Source organism: Tachysurus vachellii, chromosome 13 (genome assembly GCF_030014155.1).
Source record: "Tachysurus vachellii isolate PV-2020 chromosome 13, HZAU_Pvac_v1, whole genome shotgun sequence".
NCBI classification, from domain to species: Eukaryota; Metazoa; Chordata; class Actinopteri; order Siluriformes; family Bagridae; genus Tachysurus; species Tachysurus vachellii.
In genome coordinates, this window is record NC_083472.1 from 532,501 (window position 1) to 557,500 (window position 25,000).

Consider the following 25,000-nt stretch of genomic DNA (forward strand, 5'->3'; position numbering starts at 1 on the left):
ACTAACACTACCCTGTTACACTAACACTTACACTGTTACACTAACACTTACACTGTTACACTAACACTTACACTGTTACACTAACACTTACACTGTTACACTAACACTTACACTGTTACACTAACACTTACACTGTTACACTAACACTTACACTGTTACACTAACACTACCCTGTTACACTGTTACACTAACACTACACTGTTACACTAACACTTACACTGTTACACTAACACTTACACTGTTACACTAACACTACCCTGTTACACTGTTACACTAACACTACACTGTTACACTAACACTACACTGTTACACTAACACTACACTGTTACACTAACACTACCCTGTTACACTGTTACACTAACACTACACTGTTACACTAACACTACACTGTTACACTAACACTACACTGTTACACTAACACTTACACTGTTACACTAACACTTACACTGTTACACTAACACTACACTGTTACACTAACACTACACTGTTACACTAACACTACACTGTTACACTAACACTTACACTGTTACACTAACACTTACACTGTTACACTAACACTTACACTGTTACACTAACACTTACACTGTTACACAAACACTACCCTGTTACACAAACACTTACACTGTTACACTAACACTTACACTGTTACACTAACACTTACACTGTTACACTAACACTTACACTGTTACACTAACACTTACACTGTTACACTAACACTTACACTGTTACACTAACACTTACACTGTTACACAAACACTACCCTGTTACACTAACACTTACACTGTTACACTAACACTTACACTGTTACACTAACACTTACACTGTTACACTAACACTACCCTGTTACGCTAACACTAAACTGTTACGCTAACACTAAACTGTTCCGCTAACACTACCCTGTTCCGCTAACACTACCCTGTTCCGCTAACACTACCCTGTTCCGCTAACACTTACACTGTTACGCTAACACTACCCTGTTACACTAACACTACCCTGTTACACTAACACTAAACTGTTACGCTAACACTAAACTGTTACGCTAACACTAAACTGTTACGCTAACACTAAACTGTTACGCTAACACTAAACTGTTACGCTAACACTAAACTGTTACGCTAACACTAACACTGTTACACTAACACTTACACTGTTACACTAACACTTACACTGTTACACTAACACTTACACTGTTACACTAACACTACCCTGTTACACTAACACTACACTGTTACGCTAACACTTACACTGTTACGCTAACACTTACACTGTTACGCTAACACTTACACTGTTACACTAACACTTACCCTGTTACACTAACACTTACCCTGTTACACTAACACTTACCCTGTTACGCTAACACTTACCCTGTTACGCTAACACTTACCCTGTTACGCTAACACTTACCCTGTTACGCTAACACTTACCCTGTTACACTAACACTTACCCTGTTACACTAACACTTACCCTGTTACACTAACACTTACCCTGTTACACTAACACTTACACTGTTACACTAACACTTACACTGTTACACTAACACTTACACTGTTACACTGTTTTCTTTCCATCTCTTTATTTCTGCTCCAGGAGCCAATCGGATTGTCCTCCAGGACTCTAACATCCTGCAGCCGGTCGGTCTGACCGTCCTGGGTGATCATCTGTACTGGATCGATAAGCAGCTGCAGATGATTGAGCGTGTGGATAAGCGCACTGGAGACAAGAGGACACGGATTCAGGGACGGATTCAGTCTTTAACTGGAATTCATGCCGTGGAGCTGATGGAGACGGACGAGTTCTGTACGGTTCACACGACACACTCTGTTTACTGATACAGTTACTGTAAAAACGTGAAAACTGTGCCTTTGTTGTTGTTTTATTCCTGAATAATGCATTATTAAATCTAAGTGGATGTGATTCTCTCCTCAGCTTCTCATCCTTGTTCCCGTGACAACGGAGGATGCTCACACATCTGCATTGCCAAGGGAGATGGAACTCCACGATGCTCGTGTCCTGTACACCTTGTACTGCTGCAGAACCTGCTCAGCTGTGGAGGTGTGCTTTACACACACACACACACACACACATACACACACACACACACACACTCACACAGTGTTTGTATGTTAATTTCAGAGCGGAGAAGCAGGGCTAATATTTGTGACAGTTTAAGAATCTCATTAAATAAGCAATAGCATAGACACTGAATGTTAATTCAGCTGAATGTTAATGATCGTACTCAGACATTATTTATAAACCGTTAAACAGACGTTGCAGATGTTGCCTATTTATAACACTTACTATCTTTATAGTTTACTAAACAGAACTGGGGTTTTTTAGGAAACTTGACAGTGCAAGTGTGTGGATTTAAACTGTAAGGAGTAAACCTCATTTTTTCGGCCCTCAGACCCGCCCACTTGCTCGGCAGATCATTTCACATGTGCGACAGGCGAGATCGACTGCATCCCGATGACGTGGCGGTGTGATGGCATTGCCGAATGCGCTGACCACAGTGATGAAATGAACTGCCCCATGTGCTCAGATCAACAGTTTCAGTGTCACGGTGGCCAGTGTCTCGATGCAAAGCTGCGCTGTAACGGAGAGCAGGACTGTACTGACGGATCTGACGAACTCGACTGCCACAGTACGACCGCTCACATGACCAAGCTCACGTTCTTAAGCACACAAAACATCACTTTTTTTTTTAAAGGATTCATATCAGAAATTTAAAATCACTAAATACCACACAGTTTATAACTGAATACAGCTGCTGTCTAGAAGTGTTTGTACTGTCTATCATTAGTGGGATTTATCTATAAAGTGAGTGAAATAAAATACTAACCCAGCTATTGAGTGTCGTTCTCCAGCCTCAGGCAAACAGATGTCAGTAGTGTGTGTGTGTGTGTGTGTGTGTGTGTGTGTGTGTGTGTGTGTGTGTGTGTTTCCAGCCATCTGCATGCCAAATCAGTTCCGCTGTAAAAATAATAAATGCATCTCGAAGAAGCAGCAGTGTGACTCGTACCCCGACTGCTCAGATGACTCAGATGAGCTTTTCTGTGGTGAGTGATGTCACACCTCAACAGCCAATCTGCTTTCACTCTGTCTTTTTATTACCTAATCCTCTCTCTGTGTCTCTCTGCACAGATTTCTCACCACCCAGCGGTGACGAGCACCACACCAACACCATCGGGCCAGTGATCGGTATCATCCTGTCAGTGTTCGTGCTGGGCGGGATATGCTTTGTGTGTCAGCGCGTTGTGTGTCGCCGCTACAAAGGGCCAAGCGGGGGATTCCCTCATGATTACATCACTGGGACCGCTCATGTCCCACTGAACTTCATCAGCACCAACAATACGCAGCACGCTAACTGTACAGGTACACACACACACACACACACACACACACACACACACACCCACAGGGCTGTATGGATGTGTACATTAGTTTTTTGATTCACTCTCTGGTCTCTATTGTGGTCATGCCGAGTACGCAGGTGGTGAAGAATCAGTGAAATAAAGATTAAAGAACATTCAGTAGGTAAATATCATAGATTAGATTAAATAGATTGTACAGTGACCTGCACGAGACAAACTGGGAAGAGTGTAGATTATATATTCTTACGTACACTACTGCTCATAAGTCTGGGATCACTTAAAAATGCTATTGTTTACTCAAATACAGTCAGAATTCCAGCTGACTGCTTAGTCTTCAAACATTGCTGACACGTTTTGGAGGTGTGTTTTGGGTCATTATCCTGTAGAAGGATGAAATCATGTGCTATCCACAGGGATAGCATGGTGTTGCAAGACCTTCTGATAGCTTTCCTTCCTCAAGGTTTCTTTCACTCTGTCCAAATCTCCTATTTTACCACCTCCAAAGCACCCCGACGCTGCCTCCATCATGCTCGACTGAAGGTCATAAGCACTGTTCTAGCATCTGTTCATTTGTTCCGTGTCTCACAAATGTTCTGCTGTTTGATCCGAAGACCTCAAACTTGGACTCATCTGTCCACAACACCTTCTTCCAGTCTTCCAGTGTCTGTGTCTTTTGTTTTTATTGGCCAGTCTGAGATACGGCATTTTCCTGGCAGTTCTGCCTTGAAGTCGAGCATCCTGACGTCTCCTCACTGATGATGCTGGCACTGATGTTTGATGAGTACTATTTAGTGCAGCTGCCATTTGAGGACCTGTGAGGCATCTTAAACTACACAGTCTCAGATATCGGGGCATCTACGTGTTAGACCAGTGTGTGCTGCTCTCTGAATGGAGCAGTTAACAGCATGATAAAAAAAATGAAAAGTTTCCTCACAATTTCTCGCAACAACACACTGATGGGTCTCTAATGGAAGTTCTTTCTTACTGGCCATTTTAAACTGGTTCCCAGCTGTGCAACACAATTGCAAAAGGGTTTTCTCTCATTAACTGATTAATTCATGATTAACTTGAATTAGCAGCGACTGACAACAGCTAATTATAGGCAGAAAACTCTAGATCAGTCTTTAGAAATCATCATTTCTACACCACAGACTGCTGTCCATTAATAAGTGATTTCAAATAGTGTAACATGTTACACAGAAAGGAACTGAAGCTGGAAATGTGTGTGTGTGTGTGTGTGTGAGTGTGTGTGTGTGTGAGAGCTACTAACTCACAGACAGGGTGGATTTACTTTTGTTCGTTTTATTGTGTAAAGAGAATGTAGCTGTTACATGTATTTGACCTTTACATGATGAACATTAGTGTGTGTGTGCGCGTGTGTGTGCGTGCGCGTGTGTGTGTGTGTGCGTGTGTGTGTGTGTGTGAGCTACTAACTCACAGACAGGGTGGATTTACTTTTGTTCATTTTATTGTGTAAAGAGAATGTAGCTCTTACATGTATTTGACCTTTACATGATGAACATTACTCTGTGTGTGTGTGTGTGTGTGTGTGTGTGTGTGTGTGTGTGTGCGCAGGTATATCATGTGGGAAATCACTTGTGAGCTCATTCAGTCTTATGGGCAGCAGCAGCAGTGGAGCTCCGCTATACGACAGGAACCACGTGACCGGAGCTTCATCCAGCAGCTCCTCCAGCACCAAAGCTGCCTTTTACCCTCAGGTTCATTATAACACTATATTACAACCAATTACCCCTCAACAGCTCTCTGAACAACCCTCAATAGTTTTAATTGTATTTAGTGTATAAGATGACTTTGTGTTCTAATTATTATTATTTTATTTATTTTATAAGATTTTGAATCCTCCCCCGTCACCAGCCACAGATCGCTCACTATACAACACTGAAGTGTTTTATTCATCCAACAGCCCGTCTACAACGAGGTCTTACAGGTGACACACACACACACACACACACACACACACACACACACACACACACACGCACACCAATGCTCAGTGCTGGTTTTTATTTTCTGAATATTACGGAGACTGTTAAAGTCTTTCATTGTGCAGTGTTTGTCTCCTTCCATTTTAAGACGGAGGGGGGTCACGGTGACTTAGTGGTTAGCACGTTCGCCTCACACCTCCAGGGTTGGGGGTTCGATTCCCACCTCCACCTTGTGTGTGTGGAGTTTGCATGTTCTCCCCGTGCCTCGGGGGTTTCCTCTGGGTACTCCGGTTTCCTCCCCCGGTCCAAAGACATGCATGGTAGGTTGATTGGCATCTCTGGAAAATTGTCCGTAGTGTGTGATTGTGTGAGTGAATGAGAGTGTGTGTGTGTGCCCTGTGATGGGTTGGCACTCCGTCCAGGGTGTATCCTGCCTTGATGCCCGATGACGCCTGAGATAGGCACAGGCTCCCCGTGACCCGAGGTAGTTCGGATAAGTGGTAGAAGATGAATGAGTGAATGAATAAGTTTCTAGCACAAGTACGAGTAAAAAGTACAACAAGCACTTATAATAAAAAGCTAAACAATCAGTGTGTAACAGAATGAGGTGTGTGTGCAGTACACTTGCAGTAGAGTGTGATTAGTGTGTGTAGGTCATGAAGATTGATGTGACCTTAAACAGACGTATATTTCATATATATTTTGTGACATTTACACTAACCCACCCCATACCCACCCCATCCTGTTTGCCCTGCCCCTTCTCTCTAGGCCCTATGTGGTACGTGGCGCTGCTCCACCCACCACGCCCTGCAGCACAGATGTGTGTGACAGCGACTACACGCCAAGCCGGTGGAAGAGCAACAAGTACTACATGGAGGTGAACTGGGACTCGGAGCCGTGCCCACCTCCACCCACCCCACGCAGCCACTACATGTCTGCCGAGGAGAGCTGTCCTCCATCACCCTCCACTGAGCGCAGCTACTTTCACCTGTGTCCACCCCCACCCTCACCCTGCACAGACTCGTCCTGACCACACACACACACACACACACACACACTTGAAGCCATGTGGGCGTGTTTATTTTCCCTCAAACCAAAAAGACATTATTTTTTACAGCGGTGATGTTGTACATATGTATAATAACATAAATAATAATGATAACAATAATAATAATAGTAATAATAATAATAATGACATTGTCATCGTCGTCATGGAGACGTGTCCTGCCGATTGTTCTCTTTGTGAATTTTTTTTTTCGAATTACGCAATATATGTTTGGCTAGTTCTGTTTACCAAAAGTGTGTTTGCTGCTATTGTACATAATCTGAATAATGATGAAAAAACAGCTGGTAAAATCATATATATGTATATATATATATATATATATATATATATGAACACACACACACACACACACACACACACAATCAGTTATAGATATATTAATACGAATATAAATATGGCTGTAGCTTGCTCTTGAAATCGTACTGATAGCGCTAGTGTTTTAATCGTACTCTTATTGAGCTCAAAGCAGTGTTTCAGCTTCCCTCGTGTACAGAATCACATCTGAATATAAAACGTGGCTCACGTGAGAGAGGTGAAACGTCAGGACTAAAACGTCTGGAACATAATGTGTCTGTCAATCAACTCCTTAGCCACACCCTGCTACATATTTATAGATTTATATAATATTATAAAAATATTAAAGTGAAGGGAACTGTTAGGACTAATAGAAATGAGTTTGACATTTAAACTAGATTTATTTTCCTAATATAGATGTAAATAAATTATCACAGGACAGGAAGCTGTGACCATATAAGGGAAGTAAGTCTTTTGTCTCCCAGCCAATCAGCATACACCATTTTGGATTAACAGATGAGAATGTAGAAGAAAAAAGCTAGCTGTGTTTAGCTTGTGTTAGCATGTGGGTCATTAGCAAGTGTGACACAATGTCAGCTCTGGACTTGTTTGTGTAAACTCAGCTTTAATTAGGAGAGTTTACTTTTAGTTTAGTTTTAGTTTAAAACGTACATCTTACTCTTGCCCTTGAAATGAACCAACAGATGATTTCACACATTTTAGCTCATGTAGTCAGTCTCTGTGTGTAAAAGAACGTTGGGTCGAATTTTTACATGAAGCACTTTTTTTACATTTAAAAATGTATCTGGATCTTTCAGGCTGCCGTGAGCCGACATTAAACTGTCACATCACCAGAAAGTGTGGAACTGTTACAGATGCTGAGGGTCCACATGTGCAGTGGCTTTCACTTCTAACTGCCACTGATGATGTCACTAAACTGACCAATCAACAACTCAGTTTTAAACTCCTCTTGCTCTCTCTCTCTCTCTCTCTCTCTCTCTCTCTCTCACACACACACACACACATACATATACACACACACATACATATACACACAAACATACACACACACATACATACATACATACACACACGTACATACATACACACACATACATACATACACACAGACTGGGCTACCTTCTCACTTTATCACTGATTTTCACAACTTGTTATTTTACAAAATTATTTTGTTTGTTTAAAATGTATTAAATATAAAGTAAAATTTCTTTTTCTTTCTTTCCATTGTACTTTCTATTTGTTTTTTATTTCTTACATTCTTAATCTCACCCATTCCTAATTTTCTTGTTCTTTCCCTTCTTACTTTCTTTCAGTCTTCTTTTGCAGACGTAGTAAACTCTCTTTAACTGGAGAGATCAGTGGAGGTTTAATGCTTTTTTTCCTGGTTGTGATTGACATCATCTCAGATGTGTAGTGAAGCTGAAAGCAGCCTCATTAACTTGCTTATAAATTAACTGATTAATGTCTCATCCAGGTTGTGTTTAAGCCCTGAGTGTGACCGAATCACATCTTTTGGTTTGTGTGACGCTTGTTTTCTGTCTTTTTTATTGATCTGTGATTGTTAGTTTTTTTCTTGTGTAATGTAGTGTGTGTATGTGCAGCTTCCACACTGCCACCGAGCTTCAGATCTGTGTTTATTGTACAGATGCCTCATGTAATGCACATTTGTGATGATTTTTTTCTATCAGATACATTTTTATATATAATAAAGGTTATATTTTACAGAGCATCAGCCTCTCCTGCTATTTCTTTATAAAATGGTGTAATGTAATAAATTTACTGTGTGAAAGTCATCAGTATAAAAGGGATCATTTTAATTTGCACTTTTCTGTGGACAAAACATGAAATATTTCAACAGAACAATTTATTCTTTAAATTACATCAAGGCCACGGATCCAAAACACAAACCACATGACAAAATAACAGGATTATCAATATAATACAATATAAAATAATATAATATATAATATAATGTAATATATAATATAAAATATAATATGATAATATATAATGGGGGGGCACGGTGGCTTAGTGGTTAGCACGTTCGCCTCACACCTCCAGGGTCGGGGTTCGATTCCCACCTCCACCTTGTGTGTGTGGAGTTTGCATGTTCTCCCCGTGCCTCGGGGGTTTCCTCTGGGTACTCCGGTTTCCTCCCCCGGTCCAAAGACATGCATGGTAGGTTGATTGGCATCTCTGGAAAATTGTCCGTAGTGTGTGATTGTGTGAGTGAATGAGAGTGTGTGTGTGTGTGTGTGCCCTGTGATGGGTTGGCACTCCGTCCAGGGTGTATCCTGCCTTGATGCCCGATGACGCCTGAGATAGGCACAGGCTCCCCGTGACCCGAGGTAGTTCGGATAAGAGGTAGAAGATGAATGAATGAATGAATATATAATAGGATATAATAGCTAAACGTTAAAATGCATTTATGGCTCTGAACCAGAAGCTAGTGTTTGCCTACAAGACAATATCTTATTTTTTTATGAAACATTGTTTGGAATAAATTTACCTGATTTCAGATTTCCTCAGTGCAGTTTAATAATAATAATAATTATTATTAATTAATTATTATTATTATTATTATTATTAATACAATAATAATAATAATAAGTATTATTATTATTATTATTATTATTAATATAATAATATGCAATACTAATAATAATAATAATAATAATAATAATTATTATTATTATTATTATTAGTATTGCATATTATTATATTAATATTATTATTATTATTATTATTATTATTATTATTATTATTATACTATTATTATTATTATTATTATTATTATTATTATACCCAACTAATTATTATTATTATTATTATTAGTATTGTATATTATTATATTAATAATAATAATAATATTATTATTATTATACTATTATTATTATTATTATTATACCCAACTAATTATTATTATTATTATTATTATTATTATTATTATGCTTATAATTATAATTTTAATTATAATCATAATCATAATAATTATTATGATGATTATTATTATTATTATTATTATTATTATTATTCATCCTAGATGTAGGATTTAAGACTAACTCTGCTTTAAACATGAACTGAACGGGACCTTGTTGTTTATTGGTCAGTTTCCGTGTCAATCGCAGTGACGTCACACTGTTGCTAGGGCGTTTCAAAATAAGCAAAAAAAAACCGCAAACCGGTCCGAGCGAATTGGAAACCGCGCAGTGTTTAAGTGTGTAAGTGTGTAAGTGTAGCTTTGTGCAGCCTGGTGCACGGATTAGTGTGTTCACGGGAAGCGTCATGACTGTAGCAGAAAGCGGTGAGATGTTTTTGTGATCAATGTCACCTGTCAATCACATTTTAGTTTTAATGCCGTTTACTTTCTACTCTTTTTAAGGCGGGTTGTTGCGAGGTGATTAAAATGGTAACAACCAATGACAATTAGTATTTCTTTACCGACCCGGATTCTTATTGGTTGTTTATCATGTGGGCGTGTCACATGTACCATTCCGTGTGTGAATAACGTGTTTTTAACGCTCACACACACGTTATGTGCGTCGCTCTTACTCATGTGACTTGTATGTCATGTTATCTTTTAGTTAACGATGTTCATATCTGACTCGCTTACATGTGTTTTTGTGAAGCGCTATAATGGACATGCGTGTAGACCAATCAGCTTCCAGAACGGGGTTTGATTGGCACCTCCTGTAGCCGTGCTGTGGGGGGAAGGAGGCTGGTGATGCCGCCATCTTGAAAAGCGCCGTCTTGATGGTGGAGCGATCTGTGTTTTTGGCGCCTGTCAGAATCTGTTGTTATCGTCAACAGTTTCTTTTCTCACCGCCACCTTTATGAGTACTTTTTATTTTTGGTCACACTTTTATCTTAAGAGTTTTTCCGGAGCTTCATGTCGGGATCTTAATCGGTAATGTAACTAGTTTTTTTTTGTTTGTTTCGTTCAGTTCTCGTTTTTTTTGGCGAAGGGAGAGCGCTTAGCTTAGCTTAGCTTAGCTTAGCATAGTTTAGCTTAGCATAGTTTAGCCTAGCATAGCAAGGCTAACCATCTAGCTAGCTCAGGAAGCTTAGCATTAGTTGTTCCTTAGCGGTCCCGGTTAAGGCTTTACCTCAGGTTCAGATCCCTTTCAGTGGGTTATATTGTGCACTTGTGGGCATTAATTACTGCCCTTGTAGTGCGCATGCGTAAAGAGGGAACACGGTTCAGCTCAAGTTGGTCAGCGTAGCCGGCGTTTTTTTTTTTTATTTTATTTGTTATTTATTTATTTATTTATTTATTTATTTATTTTTACTTTTCAAATTCATATTTATGGGAAGAAATCAAGACAATTTCCTTACCAATAAAAACTACAGTATCGCTTGAGAAGTATCGCTTATTATATAAATGCTTTGTATATAAACACGAATTTGTGTATAAACGATAGCATGGCTAATAGCACCAATGCTAACAGGCCGGTTTGTCATTAACTTTGACGTGACCAACGTTAGCATGAGCAGCTAATACCGGGCCTCGATATATCGGCTTCACATGGAATAACTGCATAATATTTAAACATATATTAAATCCCTTTAATTTAATTCGTGTTTAATCGTTTGTTCGCTTCACAGTTTAGTGCAGTTAGCTACTGCAGGAAGCTGGTGTTGTTTAGCATGTTAGCTGTAATTCTGCTTTAATACGAGTCTGTAACAGTGAGAGAGAATTTAAATGTAATTATAATTGAATAACTCTAAGGTACAGCTAAGCTTATTTCTGTATGTTTCTTCACTACACTGCCGAAAAAATCTTTTAATTAAAAGTCTTTTGTGCAGACAATACGATTTTAACTTACTGACAGTAAAACAGTGAGAAAATGAGTACAATACTCTGCAGTATTGCTGTACACACACACACACACACACACACACACACACACACACACACACACTGGATTTACAATTGGTTAGTAGCCAAAATAACACCCTGGTGTTTATCACCTTTGTCATTACATTAATATAAACTTGATCTACAGTCAGAGCTGCTGTTAGAGAGAATTCATCAACTGTACAGTAGTGAAGTGTGGGACAGTCAGTTCCAGTTGTGTTTGTGTGTGTGTACAGTGTTAAGGTTTCATTCAGAGTTCTTGTGTTGAGTTTAAACTTGTCTTTCTTCCTTCAGGTTAGAGGTGCTTTATTATTCACCCTCACACTTCCCTATGCTCTTATCTACTTCAGAGAACCAGAGCGCACGTTATTGACTTATTTTTGTAAGATGTGAAACGTGTAAAACTTTAGACACACAGATGATTAGAGTTCAATGATTTATAAATAAAGTTTATTGGCTGTGACACACCGAATCTCTGCATTTGGATTTGTCTTTATTTTTAATTAGCTCTTTGTTTTAATTAGCTCTTTGTTTTAATTAGCTCTTTGATAGTAAATGTTTTAGCTTTTCAAATATGAAATCTAAATGTAAATACGATCTTAACTGTAGTAAGTTTACTTGAATAACTGAAGTAATTCATTTAAAGAATTGTTTGTTTATAATATTAAACGTATTTATATATAAATAACAGCCAAACACAGTTTGGGTTTTTTTAAATTGAAAAGTGACGTGACGTGACATACGGATAAGTACGGTGACCCATACTCAGAATTTGTTCTCTGCATTTAACCCAGCCAAAGTGCACACACAGCAGTGAACACACACACACACACACACACACACACACACACCCGGAACAGTGAGCTTTAAATGATCCACTTTTAAAAAATATATATTTTACGGTTTTTATGTATTTGTTTTTTTGATTATTGGTTTATTCTGGTGGTATTAGAGTAGATATCATTGTGTATGTGTAATCATGCCTGTTTGTTTGTTGTGTTGCAGGTGTGTGTTGAGGTGTGTTTGAGGTGTCTTGTCCTTCAGCATCTCTCTCTTTTGAACCCACAGTGCCTGGAATGGGCCAGAAGTCCCAAAGAGCTCCAGCATTCTTTTCTTTTTAATCAGAATTTTTTTACTCTCTGAGCTCTGTCACGCTCAGGTAAGGACCATTCTGCTCTCCTCAGAGTTCCATAAACCATTGAACATTTCACACTGCTCTGTAACACACACTTTATCTTTATCATTATATCAATGACAATAATAATAAAAAAAATCTGTGTGCTGGTCGATCCACAGAAGCACCATGTTTTGGAAGTTTGACCTTCACACAACCTCCCACATTGACACGCTCCTGGACAAAGAGGACGTGACCCTGAGGGAGGTGATGGATGAGGAGGATGTACTACAGGAGTGTAAAGCTCAGAACCACAAGCTGGTGGATTTTCTGATCCGATCTCAGTGCATGGAGGACCTGGTGGGGTTCATCACACAGGAGCCCAGCGACAACGTTGAGGAGAAAATCAAATACAAGTGAGATCTCTACACTGCTAATTAAATCTTTTTTAAATGTTGGAGCCTGCATGGATTACTGTACTTTTTATATCTGAAATGCACTGTGAAGTTATAGATACATATATATGTTTAATATATTTACCTTTGTAGCGTTCAGCAGACATCCTTATGCAGAATAATAATAAAATAAACTAATGGGAGAGAATTTTGAAAAATTATAGAAATTAAACTTTGTTACGATGAATTAAGCTAAAGTATAAACAGAGTATGGGTCTGACTGCCTGTGCGGATCCAGATTTTACACTCTCTTATTCAAAGCTATTATTACATGTTTATTAGAAGTGAATCTTGAAGTGATCTTCTGTATTTCACTCTTCACCCTGATTGCTCATTACATGCTCTCAGCTACCTGATGGCTGTAAGTTTCCTACCTGTAATTTGTTTGTTCAATTTCACAGGTACCCAAACATATCCTGCGAACTTCTGACCTCAGATGTTGGGCAGATCAACGACCGGTTAGGGGAGGATGAGAGTTTACTTGTGAAACTGTACGGGTTCCTGCAGAACGAGCCGCCACTCAACCCTCTGCTTGCCAGCTTCTTCAGTAAAGTACTGAGCATCCTCATTGGCAGAAAGCCAGAGCAGGTACATGTTTATAGCATTTGGCAGATGCCCTCATTCAGACCTACTTACATTCTAGTTTTTATTCAACCGAACAATTGAGGGTTAAGGGCCTTGTTAAGGGCCCCAGCAGTAGCAGCTTGATCATGTACCTAGGATTCAAACTCATAACCTTCCAATCAGTAGTCCAACACCTTAACCACTAAGCTACTAGTAAGTCTGTTGGTTTCTGTTAATGATCTTGAAGTGGACAGGTGAGGTGATGCTATCATAGGAGCTCCAGCTTTATAAATGAATTTTGTAATGTTCTTGTACTTAATATTGTTTCTATAGTAATTGCACCTTCATGGGTATGTGTACTCCGGATGCTTCTGCTGAATGTGCCAACAGGCATTAACTTAACTATAATTATGAACTGATAAAAAGTACGAGGTTCTTTAATGAAACTGTAATTATTGGTGAATTGCTGTGGTATCTAATAATGTGTATATAATAAACGTGCATCTGTGTAGATTGTGGAGTTCTTGAGAAAGAGAGAAGACTTTGTGGATCTGATGATTAAGCACATAGGAACCTCAGCCATTATGGACCTGCTGCTCAGGATGCTCACCTGCATCGAACCTCAGCAGCTCAGACAAGATGTTTTAAACGTGAGGACGCACGTCATTTACATCGGCATCCATATTTCTCTACATTAATAATTGGCAGGTACACATTTCTGTACTGTTAAGTGTGTTTGTGTGTGTGTGTGTGTGAGCTCAGTGGCTGAACGAGGAGAAGGTGATCCAGCGCCTGGTGGACATGGTACAGCCCTCCCAGGATGAGGATGTAAGCCAGTTTTTATTCACTCTTTTAACTGTCCAAGGTTTTATTGTCTAATTTTGTTTTTGTTTATTTTTTTAATTACATCTTTTATTTGTTTATTATTTATTTAGACATTTGATTTAGACTTTTTTAACAATCCTGTAAGGTTGTGCTTTACTTTTAAGGGTTTTGTGACAAAAATCTCATTTCATTTGTAAAAATCTAAAAGGATCTGAATGTGCAGTTTTGCTTCCAGAAAAAGTCTTTAGATTTACAAAAAATTATAAAACCCTGAGAAGGTTTCACAATTTCCAGTCTTCTATTTAGGGTTTACATCAAAGTTTAAAAAAAAAAAAAGAAATTATGGTGCCTCATTAACTCAAGTGTACTTTATGGAAATTTATGGACATATCACACGGCCCTGTGTTTTGTATAAAAAAAATAAATAAGGATTATCATCCACACTATTTTTTTGGTTAATGGTAGTAAAATGTAGTCACTATAATTTAGGTTTTTTCCTTTTATACTCTCCTTCATGGATCTGTACATGTCCTCATTCTGTTTATTATTATTATTATTATTTTCTCACAGAGGCACTCGAATGCGTCTCAGTCTCTGTGTGAGATCATTCGCCTGAGCAGAGATCAGATGTTCCAGGTGCAGGGTTCCTCAGAGCCGGACCCTCTGCTCGCCACACTGGAGAAGTATGTCTGTCTGTCGTGCTCTCTATCGCTTGCGTGCTCTGTCTGTCTCTCTGTCTCTCTCCCTCTCTCTCTCTCTCTCTCTCTCTCTGAGTTTAGTTCAGTAGTGCTTTATTGACATTTTGCCAAAGCAAAAGGGTGTGCACGCGTATACCATCATGGGGGTGTGTGTGTGTGAGCGCGTATACCATCATGGGGGGTGTGTGTGTGTGCGTGTACAATCATGGGGGGGTGTGTCCGTATACCATCTTGGGGGGTTGTGTGTGCGTATACCATCATGGGGGTGTGTGTGTGTGTGTGTGTGTGTGTGTGTGTGCGTGCGTGCGTATACCATCATGGGGGGGGTGTGTGTGCGTGCGTATACCATCATGGGGGGGTGTGTGCGTGCGTGCGTATACCATCATGGGGGTGTGTGTGTGTGTGCGTATACCATCATGGGGGTGTGTGTGTGTGTGCGTGCGTATACCATCATGGGGGTGTGTGTATGCGCGTATACCATCATGGGGGTGTGTGTGTGTGTATACGTATACCATCATGGGGGTGCGTGCGTGCGTATACCATCATGGGGGTGTGTGTGTGTGTGCGTGCGTATACCATCATGGGGGTGTGTGTATGCGCGTATACCATCATGGGGGTGTGTGTGTGTGTGTGTATACGTATACCATCATGGGGGTGTGTGTGTGCGTGCGTATGCGTGCGTATACCATCATGGGGGGGGTGTGTGCGTGTGTGCACGCGTGTATACCATCATGGGTGTGTGTGTGTGTGTGCGCGTGCCCGTATACCATTGTGTGTGTGTGTGTGTGTGTGTGTGTGTGCGTGTGCATACAATCATGGGGGTGTGTGCGTGTGCATACAATCATGGGGGTGTGTGTGTGTGCGTATACAATCATGGGGGTGTGTGTGTGCGCGCGTATACCATCATGGGGGTGGGTGTGTGCGCGCGTATACCATCATGGGGGTGGGTGTGTGCGCGCGTTATACCATCATGGGGGTGGGTGTGTGTGTGTGTGTGCGCGCGCGTATACCATCATGGGGGTGTGCGCGCGTATACCATCACGGGGGTGTGCGTGTGTGTGTGCGCGCGTATACCATCATGGGGGTGTGCGTGTGTGTGTGCGCGTATACCATCACGGGGGTGTGCGTGTGTGTGTGCGCGCGTATACCATCATGGGGGTGTGCGTGTGTGTGTGCGCGTATACCTTCATGGTGTGTGTGTCTGTCTGTGCGCGCGCCTGCGCCCGTATACCATCATGGGGGGGTGTGTGTGTGGGCCCGTGCCCGTATACCATCATGGGGTGTGTGTGTGCGTGCGCTCGTATACCTTCATGGTGTGTGTGTGTGTGCGCACACATATACCATCATGGGGTGTGTGTGTGTGTCTGTGTGTGCGCGCCTGCGCCCGTATACCATCATGGGGGGTATGTGTGTGGGCCCGTGCCCGTATACCATCATGGGGGGTATGTGTGTGGGCCCGTGCCCGTATACCATCATGGGGGGTATGTGTGTGGGCCCGTGCCCGTATACCATCATGGGGTGTGTGTGTGTGGGCCCGTGCCCGTATACCATCATGGGGTGTGTGTGTGCGTGCGCGCGTATACCTTCATGGTGTGTGTGTGTGTGTGTGTGTGTGCACACATATACCATCATGGGGTGTGTGTGTGTCTGTGTGTGTGCGCCTGCGCCCGTATACCATCATGGGGGGGTGTGTGTGTGTGTGTGTGGGCGGGCCCGTGCCTGTATACCATCATGGGGTGTGTGTGCGTGCGTATACCTTCATGGTGTGTGTGTGCACACACATACCATCATGGGGTGTGTGTGTGTGCACATGTATACCACCATGGGGGTGTGTGTGTGTCTGTGTGTGCGCGCCTGCGCCCGTATATCATCATGGGGGGTATGTGTGTGTGTGTGTGTGTGTGTGTGTGTGCGCGCACACGTATACTTTCATGGTGTGTGCGCGCACATATATCTTTATGGTGTGTGTGTGTGCATGCGTATACCATCATGGGGCCTGTGTGCACGCACCGTCATGGTGTGTGTGTGTGCGCGCGTGTGCGTATACCATAATGGGGCGTGTGTGTGTGTGTGCGCGTGTATACCATCATGGGGCGTGTGTGTGTGCACACGTATACCATCATGGGGCGCGCGTGTGTACCATCATGGGGCGTGTGTGCGTACACCATCATGGGGCATGTGTGCGCGCGTGTACCGTCATGGGGGTGTGTGTGCGTGTTTGCATTTACCATCATGCTGGGTGTGTGTGTTTGCGCGTATACCTTCATGGTGTGTGTGTGCGTGCGCGCGTATACCTTCATGGTGTGTGTGTGCGCGCGTATACCTTCATGGTGTGTGTGCCCGCGCGTATACCTTCATGGTGTGTGTGCGCGCGCGTATACCTTCATGGTGTGTGTGCCCGCGCGTATACCTTCATGGTGTGTGTGCGCGCGCGCGTATACCTTCATGGTGTGTGTGCGCGCGCGTATACCTTCATGGTGTGTGTGCGCGCGCGTATACCTTCATGGTGTGTGTGCGCGCGCGTATACCTTCATGGTGTGTGTGCGCGCGCGTATACCTTCATGGTGTGTGTGCGTGCGTGCGCGCGTATACCTTTTATGGTGTGTGTGTGCGCGCGCGCGTATACCTTCATGGTGTGTGTGTGTGTGCGCGCGTATACCTTCATGGTGTGTGTGTGTGTGCGCGCGCGTATACCTTCATGGTGTGTGTGTGTGCGCGCGCGTATACCTTCATGGTGTGTGTGTGTGTGCGCGTGCGTATACCTTCATGGTGTGTGTGTGTGCGCGTGCGTATACCTTCATGGTGTGTGTGTGTGCGCGTGCGTATACCTTCATGGTGTGTGTGTGTGCGTGCATATACCTTCATGGTGTGTGTGTGTGTGCGCGCGTATACCTTCATGGTGTGTGTGTGTACGTACGTGTGTGCGCGCGCGTGTGTATACCTTCATGGTGTGTGTGCGCGCGTATACCTTCATGGTGTGTGTGTGTGTGCGCGCGCGTATACCTTCATGGTGTGTGCGTGCGTGCGCGCGCGTATACCTTCATGGTGTGTGTGTGTGCGTGCGTGCATATACCTTCATGGTGTGTGTGTGTGTGTGCGTGCGTGCGTATACCTTCATGGTGTGTGTGTGTGTTTGTGTGTGTGTGTGTTTGTGCGTGCGTGCGCGCGCGCGTATACCTTCATGGTGTGTGTGTGTGTGTACGTACGTGTGTGTGCGCGCGCGTGTGTATACCTTCATGGTGTGTGTGCGCGCGTATACCTTCATGGTGTGTGTGTGTGTGTGTGTGTGCGTGCGTGTATACCTTCACGGTGTGTGCGTGCGTGTATACCTTCATGGTGTGTTTGTTTGTGTGCGTGCGTGCGTGCGTATACCTTCATGGTGTGTGTGTGTGTGTGTGTGCACCTTCATGGTGTGTGTGTGTGCGCGCGTGCGTGTGTATACCTTCATGGTGTGTGTGTGTGTGTGTGCGCGCGTATACCTTCATGGTGTGTGTGTGTGTGTGCGTGCGTGCGCGCGTGTGTATACCTTCACGGTGTGTGTGTGTGTGTGCGCATGCGTGTGCGTGCGCATACCTTCATGGTGTGTTTGTTTGTGTGCGTGCGTGCGTATACCTTCATTGTGTGTGTGTGTGTGTGTGTGTGTGTGTGCGCGCGCGCATACCTTCATGGTGTGTGTGTGCGCGTGCGTATACCTTCATGGTGTGTGTGTGCGCGCGCGTACACCTTCATGGTGTGTGTGTGTGTGCACCTTCATGGTGTGTGTGTGTGCGCGCGCGCGTGCGTGTGTATACCTTCATGGTGTGTGTGTGTGCGCGCGTATACCTTCATGGTGTGTGCGTGTGTGTGCGTGCGTGTGCGCGCGTGTGTATACCTTCACGGTGTGTGTGTGTGTGTGCGTGTGCGTGCGCATACCTTCATGGTGTGTTTGTTTGTGTGCGTGCGTGCGTATACCTTCATGGTGTGTGTGTGCGCGCGCGTATACTTTCATGGTGTGTGTGTGTGCGCGTGCGTATACCTTCATGGTGTGTGTGTGCGCGCGCGTATACCTTCATGGTGTGTGTGTGTGTGCACCTTCATGGTGTGTGTGTGTGCGCGCGCGCGTGCGTGTGTATACCTTCATGGTGTGTGTGTGTGCGCGCGTATACCTTCATGGTGTGTGCGTGTGTGTGCGTGCGTGTGCGCGCGTGTGTATACCTTCACGGTGTGTGTGTGTGTGTGCGTGTGCGTGCGCATACCTTCATGGTGTGTTTGTTTGTGTGCGTGCGTGCGTATACCTTCATGGTGTGTGTGTGTGCGCGCGCGCGCGTATACCTTCATGGGGCGTGTGTGTGCGTGCGCGCGTGTATACCATCATGGTGTGTGTGTGCGGGCGCATACCATAAACACACCATAATCATACACCATACAGAAGACTGTACTGTTAATGTTATACACGGGAAGAGATCTGACCAATCAGAACTTGAAGCTCAGAGAGGGCGTGTCTCCCCCCCCCCCCACTCACTCATCCCCTCCACAGTAACATTAACCCTGTGTTATTTCTTCCCCAGACAGGAGACCGTTGAGCAGCTGCTGTCTAATATCTTTGACAAAGAGAAGAATGAATCTGCAATAGTCAGTGTGATCCAGATCCTCCTCACGCTCTTTGAGACACGGAGACCAGCGTAAGTGAGCAGATGGTGATCCTAGCAGTCTTTCATGTCATACACACATTTTACACTAATCATTGTGGATCATCGTGTTTTCCCCTTCTGTGTTTTATCTCACCTGTATAAGTAATCTACATGCTGCTGATGTTCTCCACATGAATCCTCAGGGTTCCTTTTTAATTCTGGTTCCTCTCATGGGTTCTACCACTTGTCGTTTCCACCATCACCTTCCGGCTCGTTCGTTAAATCGTGCGTCCAGAATTCTGTCGGTTTGTGACCAAGTCTGTCATTTGTGTAGGTTTGAGGGTCACTTGGATCTTTGTCCTCCTGGAATGAACCACCCGTCTTTCTCTGTTAATCAGAGCATCCTGGAGGCGGTCAGACCGAGGCTGAAAGATTTCCATCAGCTTCTCTTGGATCCTCCAAAGGTCTGAGTTCATTCACCACGAAAACAAACGTACAGTCAGAAATGAACTCTGCAGTAAGACCAGTATAAAAAGAGTCTGGTATAAAACATCAAGTGTTTTACGAACTGATTAAAGGCAGAGCCTGGAAAAGTTTGTTTATAATCATGTCAAAAGTTTGTTTATAATCATGTCAAAAGTTTGTTTATAATCATGTCAAAAGTTTGTTTATAATCATGTCAAAAGTTTGTTTATAATCATGTCAAAAGTTTGTTTATAATCATGTCAAACATTTTTACAAACTAGTATTTGTGTTTTGTTTTTTTGTGATTACAGAAAACAGTGTTGAAGACGACGTGGGGCGTTTTGGACCCGCCGGTGGGAAACACACGCCTCAATGTGGTGAGACTGGTGGCCAGCCTTCTACAGACCAACACACACCTCATCAACCAGGAACTTATCAACCTCAACATGCTGGGAATCATCCTTGTGAGTCTCACTCTGTCTCTAACACACACACACACACAAAGTATACGGCACACTTTAACTAGAAAGTACGTTTCCTGAAGAAAATGCGAACGGTGCTTGCACGTGGCAAATCCCGGAGGCTAGTCGAGACGAACGTGTGACGTCATCTGAATACTCTTGAGGAAGTTTTCCTCATTGTGCTTTGATGAGTGTTTTGATATGTCACATGTCCATGTCGTGCTCATTTTGTATTAACATGTGACATCATCAAAATACACGTGAGGAAGTTCCCCTCATTGTTCTGAGTGTTTTGATATGTCACATGTCCATGTTGTAAAAAGTTTTTTGATTTTGCATAATTTGGGGGCGGGGCTGCGGGACAACCGGAAGGCCAGTCGGTGCACCAATTTGTGTAGATAGTTCGAAAGCTTGCCGAGTTATAAACCTCCAAAGTTTATTATGGGACTCTATTGGGGAAAAAGGCCACTTTGAGACCCGGTACCAGAAGTACCGGTACTCGGATCGAGTCATAGCACACACCTTCTCAATGAGCCGGTCGATTTGACACGTCATTCATGGGTCTAGGACAAAAGCTGCGGGACAAGTTACGCGCCGAAGTTTTGTCGAGCACAATAATAATAATGTTACTTTGCAAGCACCATTAATAAGTAGAAAATTCGAGTTGTTGGGCAATTTGCTGTGGTACAAGAGGAATAAAAGGGTTGTGTCCATGTCTGCGTCATGTTATTAACCCTGATGCTGTACTTATTACAGGATATGTATTTCAAATACATTTGGAATAACTTCCTGCACATACAAGTAGAAATCTGTATAGCGATGATATTAGCGATGCCTCCAACCCACAACGACTCCGAGATCAACAGAGACGAAGATCAGGAGCCGGTTCGAGAAAACATCCTCATTACACATGTGGGTGTTCTCCATCATTCAGTACAGCACACACACAAGTAACAGGTGATTAGTTTGCAAACCTTAGTTTTATTTGTTGTCATTTTTTCCCCCTCACAGCTGTTTCAGAAGTGTCGGTTGGTACAGAGAATCCTGGAGGCCTGGAGCTCCAACGAGAAAGAGCAGTGAGTGACATCTGTTCTGTAATAACGTTAAACCGTGGCACCAGGACCGGTGCGTTCATACAGCTTGTACTGAATACGCTCTCTCTCTCAGGGCCGAAGGAGGGCGTAGAAGAGGTTATATGGGACATCTCACCAGAATCGCTAACTCTATAGTGCACAACAGTGATAAGGGGCCGAACGGAGCTCAGGTTCAGCAGCTCATCGCAGGTATGCGTCTGTCTCTCGTCTGCCTCTCGTCTGCCTCGCTGGCATTCTGATCAGCATAATTACTGCTCAAAGCTGATGAATTAGACCACAATACACTATACAGACACATCTTCATAACCTTCCTAACATTTGTTCCTCACAACTTCACATAACAGCTCTGATTCCATGGCAAATGTTTTTACACTTCCCGTCCCGTCGTGGGTTTGTGCGAAGTGATTTATAGGCCATGGCGTGGAAATGTTTTTTAATTAAAAGCGACATGGAGATATAACACCTTACCATATAACCATAGCAACAGTCATATAGAGAAGTGCACTATGGATATGCGTGGGGTTAGACGGTGAAAAAATAACTCTATAAACTAATGGTCTATAACTACTGCATTGTCCTTCTGTAATGAGGAAAGCAAAATGTAAACATAGCTTAGTGACCTGGAGAATAATGATAAAGATGCATCCTTCTTGGATAAATGTTTAATCGTGTGTGAAAAGGCACCCTTACATGTTAATGATCTTATTGTGTGTTACAGAGCTCCAGGAGGATGAGCGGGAAAGTTGGGAGGCCTTCACCTCAGGACAGTTAGCAGACACAAACAAGAAAAACACTGTAGATTTAGTAAGTGCTGCGTGTTTGCTCATTCTGCACCGAGACTGAAGAATTCGCAGTCTATAAACCTGTTAGTGACGTGTCACCGTGTCGTCTGCAGGTTAACACGCATCACATTCACTCCTCCAGCGACGATGAGGGTGACTTTAAAGACAGCGGCTTTCACCACGACTCGTCTCTGCAGCAGGTAACATCATGAGCTTCAGCTACATCGTTATCTTTGTTCATCTGTTAATCAACATTAAAGTATATGCCAATAATCACCAACCCGTAATCATACACTGTGATCATCGTTATCGTTGTGATACAGAGATCCGGCCTTGTTTTTCAATTCACTTAAAGCCCATGTTCAGTTCTCTGGTTGTTAGAATTCTGGGTTTCTAGTCAAATATTTTAGAGTCTAAACCCCTAATAATCTAGTGAGCTGTTAAAGAATCCAGAAGGTGAATCTGTAAACCCTGAAACTTGTCTGTTCTATTGAGTTCTGATCTGTAATTGAATATAGTGAGTGTATCCTGTAGGGGGCAGTATCACATGGTCTACAGCTGTATAAATCCTCGCTCGTTATATTCCCATTAACACACACCACAAGTCCATGATTTCTGTATATAAATCTGTTGTACAATAGAGCAATATTTACTGCTGTTTGCAGCTCAGAGGGAAAACCCTGTTTTAGCAAAGACCCTATGTTTAATCACCCAAGCTGGAGAAACCCACAGTGTGAAAACACACAGTGCAGAGAACTATTTCTTTGAGTAATTAAAAGTTTCCAAAAAGCTTTCCAGCTAAAACATTCTCCAAGTTAGAACGGAGCCCTTCATCGATTCTTTAAGGGTTCTTAGATTCCAGTAAGATGTTAGAACTGTGTTAGATCCCTTTGTTCTAGGGCAACACTGTAATAGTGTTCTGTATAGAGCCTCTAATCGTTCTCCCTGAGAAAGGACAACCAGAGAACTGTTAATAATGCATCAGTGAAGAAACGTGTGTGGGGTCTGGGATGTAGTTATAGTCAAAAACAGCCTCCTTTTTAATCAATCTTGTTAGTATTTTATTTAGTGATTTATTTATTTATTTATTTTTTCAATAAATCAAAATTTGTCTTTAGATTTGATTACAGTATAACGACTATAATGACTTCTACAACTGTGCTCTAGTGTAAAATGCTAAAGTGATGCCACTAAAGCAGTGTTTATTAAAGCTAAACTCTACATGAGCGTGTGTGCGTGCGTGTGTGTGTGTGTGTGTGTGATGAATCATTAAAAGGTGTATTTATGTTGAGACTATATCATTATCGCCGGTCCTGGGCTTTGCCAGGCCTTTTCTGATTATCAGATGCAACAAATGACGTCCAATTTTATTGAGCAGTTCGGCTTCAATGATGAAGAGTTTGCGGATCAGGACGACGTGGTGGAGTGAGTATTCATCCTGCATGGTCTTTTCCTCTCACACAGGGTCCTGACGGAGTGGGTGGTGGGGCCAAGGGGGGCTGCTGGGTTAATCAGGGCTACAACTATCCAGATTTATGGGGAATTCTGACACTTTACTCAGGTGCTCAGTGAGACGAGTCCAGAATGTTCACACATTCATTAATTAATCAGCATGAACATAACCTCTAGTTTAATATACACTAATTACATTACATTAATTATTTAATCTAGTAATAAATAAAACTTAACAAATGTCTAAATGATCAATCAACATAAAATATTTAAATAAATGAATTGACACAAAATATTAGCGAATTCAAAATATTACAATAAATAAATTTGTATTTGAGAAATCAAAATAATTACTGACATAAATGTTGAACTGTTTACATCAAACACGTCTCACTGCTTCTGGAGTAAAGAGGAAATCTGTTTCATTCTTGGCTGAATTGTTGCTTTTTGTTTAGAAAATCTGTACTAACCATGATGAGTTTTTATTTCATCAGTCATTAATATTCTGTACAGTATTTATCCCTTTAGTTACAGTCTGTGAAACGAATCAGCAGCTCCTTCTCACTCACAGTTAATAAGATCAATAAAATCTCAGCTTGTCGTGTTACTGAGAAACTGTAAAAAGTGTAAAGTCCTCTGTCCTGGAGAGGTTCTGGCTTTACCTCTGACACTGCAGACTCATTCACCACACACACACACACACACACACACACACACACACACACACGGTCCATCACATGTTCAAAACCAATAACCGATGAAATAGGAGCAACTTGTGGTAGTGCTGAGGATTGTGGGTATTTTTTCCATAGATCTCCACTTTAGATCAGTTTTAGACACACTGTTAATTCCGTCTTGTTGAGTATTCTCTCTAACCTTAAGCTTGTTCACGAGTTGTCTTGCACTACTTGGAGAATCGTGAGC

At 42.4% G+C, this 25,000-nt stretch overlaps 2 protein-coding genes across 5 annotated transcripts in view; both read left to right on the forward strand.

Annotated features, from left to right (window-relative positions):
• lrp5 (low density lipoprotein receptor-related protein 5) overlaps window positions 1-8,425 on the forward strand; it is a 52,436-nt gene extending 44,011 nt beyond the window's left edge. For both annotated transcript variants that reach the window (XM_060884884.1, XM_060884885.1), the window contains exons 17-24: window positions 1,588-1,797; window positions 1,927-2,052; window positions 2,405-2,641; window positions 2,946-3,056; window positions 3,142-3,372; window positions 4,947-5,089; window positions 5,222-5,319; window positions 6,086-8,425. In XM_060884884.1, the coding sequence (XP_060740867.1) occupies window positions 1,588-1,797; window positions 1,927-2,052; window positions 2,405-2,641; window positions 2,946-3,056; window positions 3,142-3,372; window positions 4,947-5,089; window positions 5,222-5,319; window positions 6,086-6,347 (1,418 nt within the window). In that variant the 3' untranslated portion in view covers window positions 6,348-8,425. The remainder of the gene's footprint in view (window positions 1-1,587; window positions 1,798-1,926; window positions 2,053-2,404; window positions 2,642-2,945; window positions 3,057-3,141; window positions 3,373-4,946; window positions 5,090-5,221; window positions 5,320-6,085) is intronic.
• Window positions 8,426-10,411: 1,986 nt separating this feature from the next.
• ppp6r3 (protein phosphatase 6, regulatory subunit 3) overlaps window positions 10,412-25,000 on the forward strand; it is a 23,490-nt gene continuing 8,901 nt past the window's right edge. The window contains exons 1-16 of one of the 3 annotated variants that reach the window (XM_060885576.1): window positions 10,412-10,605; window positions 12,562-12,715; window positions 12,853-13,086; window positions 13,527-13,713; window positions 14,202-14,339; window positions 14,452-14,517; window positions 15,085-15,197; window positions 19,760-19,873; window positions 20,157-20,286; window positions 20,599-20,751; window positions 21,505-21,660; window positions 21,760-21,824; window positions 21,916-22,031; window positions 22,561-22,646; window positions 22,738-22,824; window positions 23,952-24,049. In XM_060885576.1, the coding sequence (XP_060741559.1) occupies window positions 12,860-13,086; window positions 13,527-13,713; window positions 14,202-14,339; window positions 14,452-14,517; window positions 15,085-15,197; window positions 19,760-19,873; window positions 20,157-20,286; window positions 20,599-20,751; window positions 21,505-21,660; window positions 21,760-21,824; window positions 21,916-22,031; window positions 22,561-22,646; window positions 22,738-22,824; window positions 23,952-24,049 (1,736 nt within the window). In that variant the 5' untranslated portion in view covers window positions 10,412-10,605; window positions 12,562-12,715; window positions 12,853-12,859. The remainder of the gene's footprint in view (window positions 10,606-12,561; window positions 12,716-12,852; window positions 13,087-13,526; window positions 13,714-14,201; window positions 14,340-14,451; window positions 14,518-15,084; window positions 15,198-19,759; window positions 19,874-20,156; window positions 20,287-20,598; window positions 20,752-21,504; window positions 21,661-21,759; window positions 21,825-21,915; window positions 22,032-22,560; window positions 22,647-22,737; window positions 22,825-23,951; window positions 24,050-25,000) is intronic. The other 2 variants (XM_060885577.1, XM_060885578.1) reach the window with 2 other exon arrangements.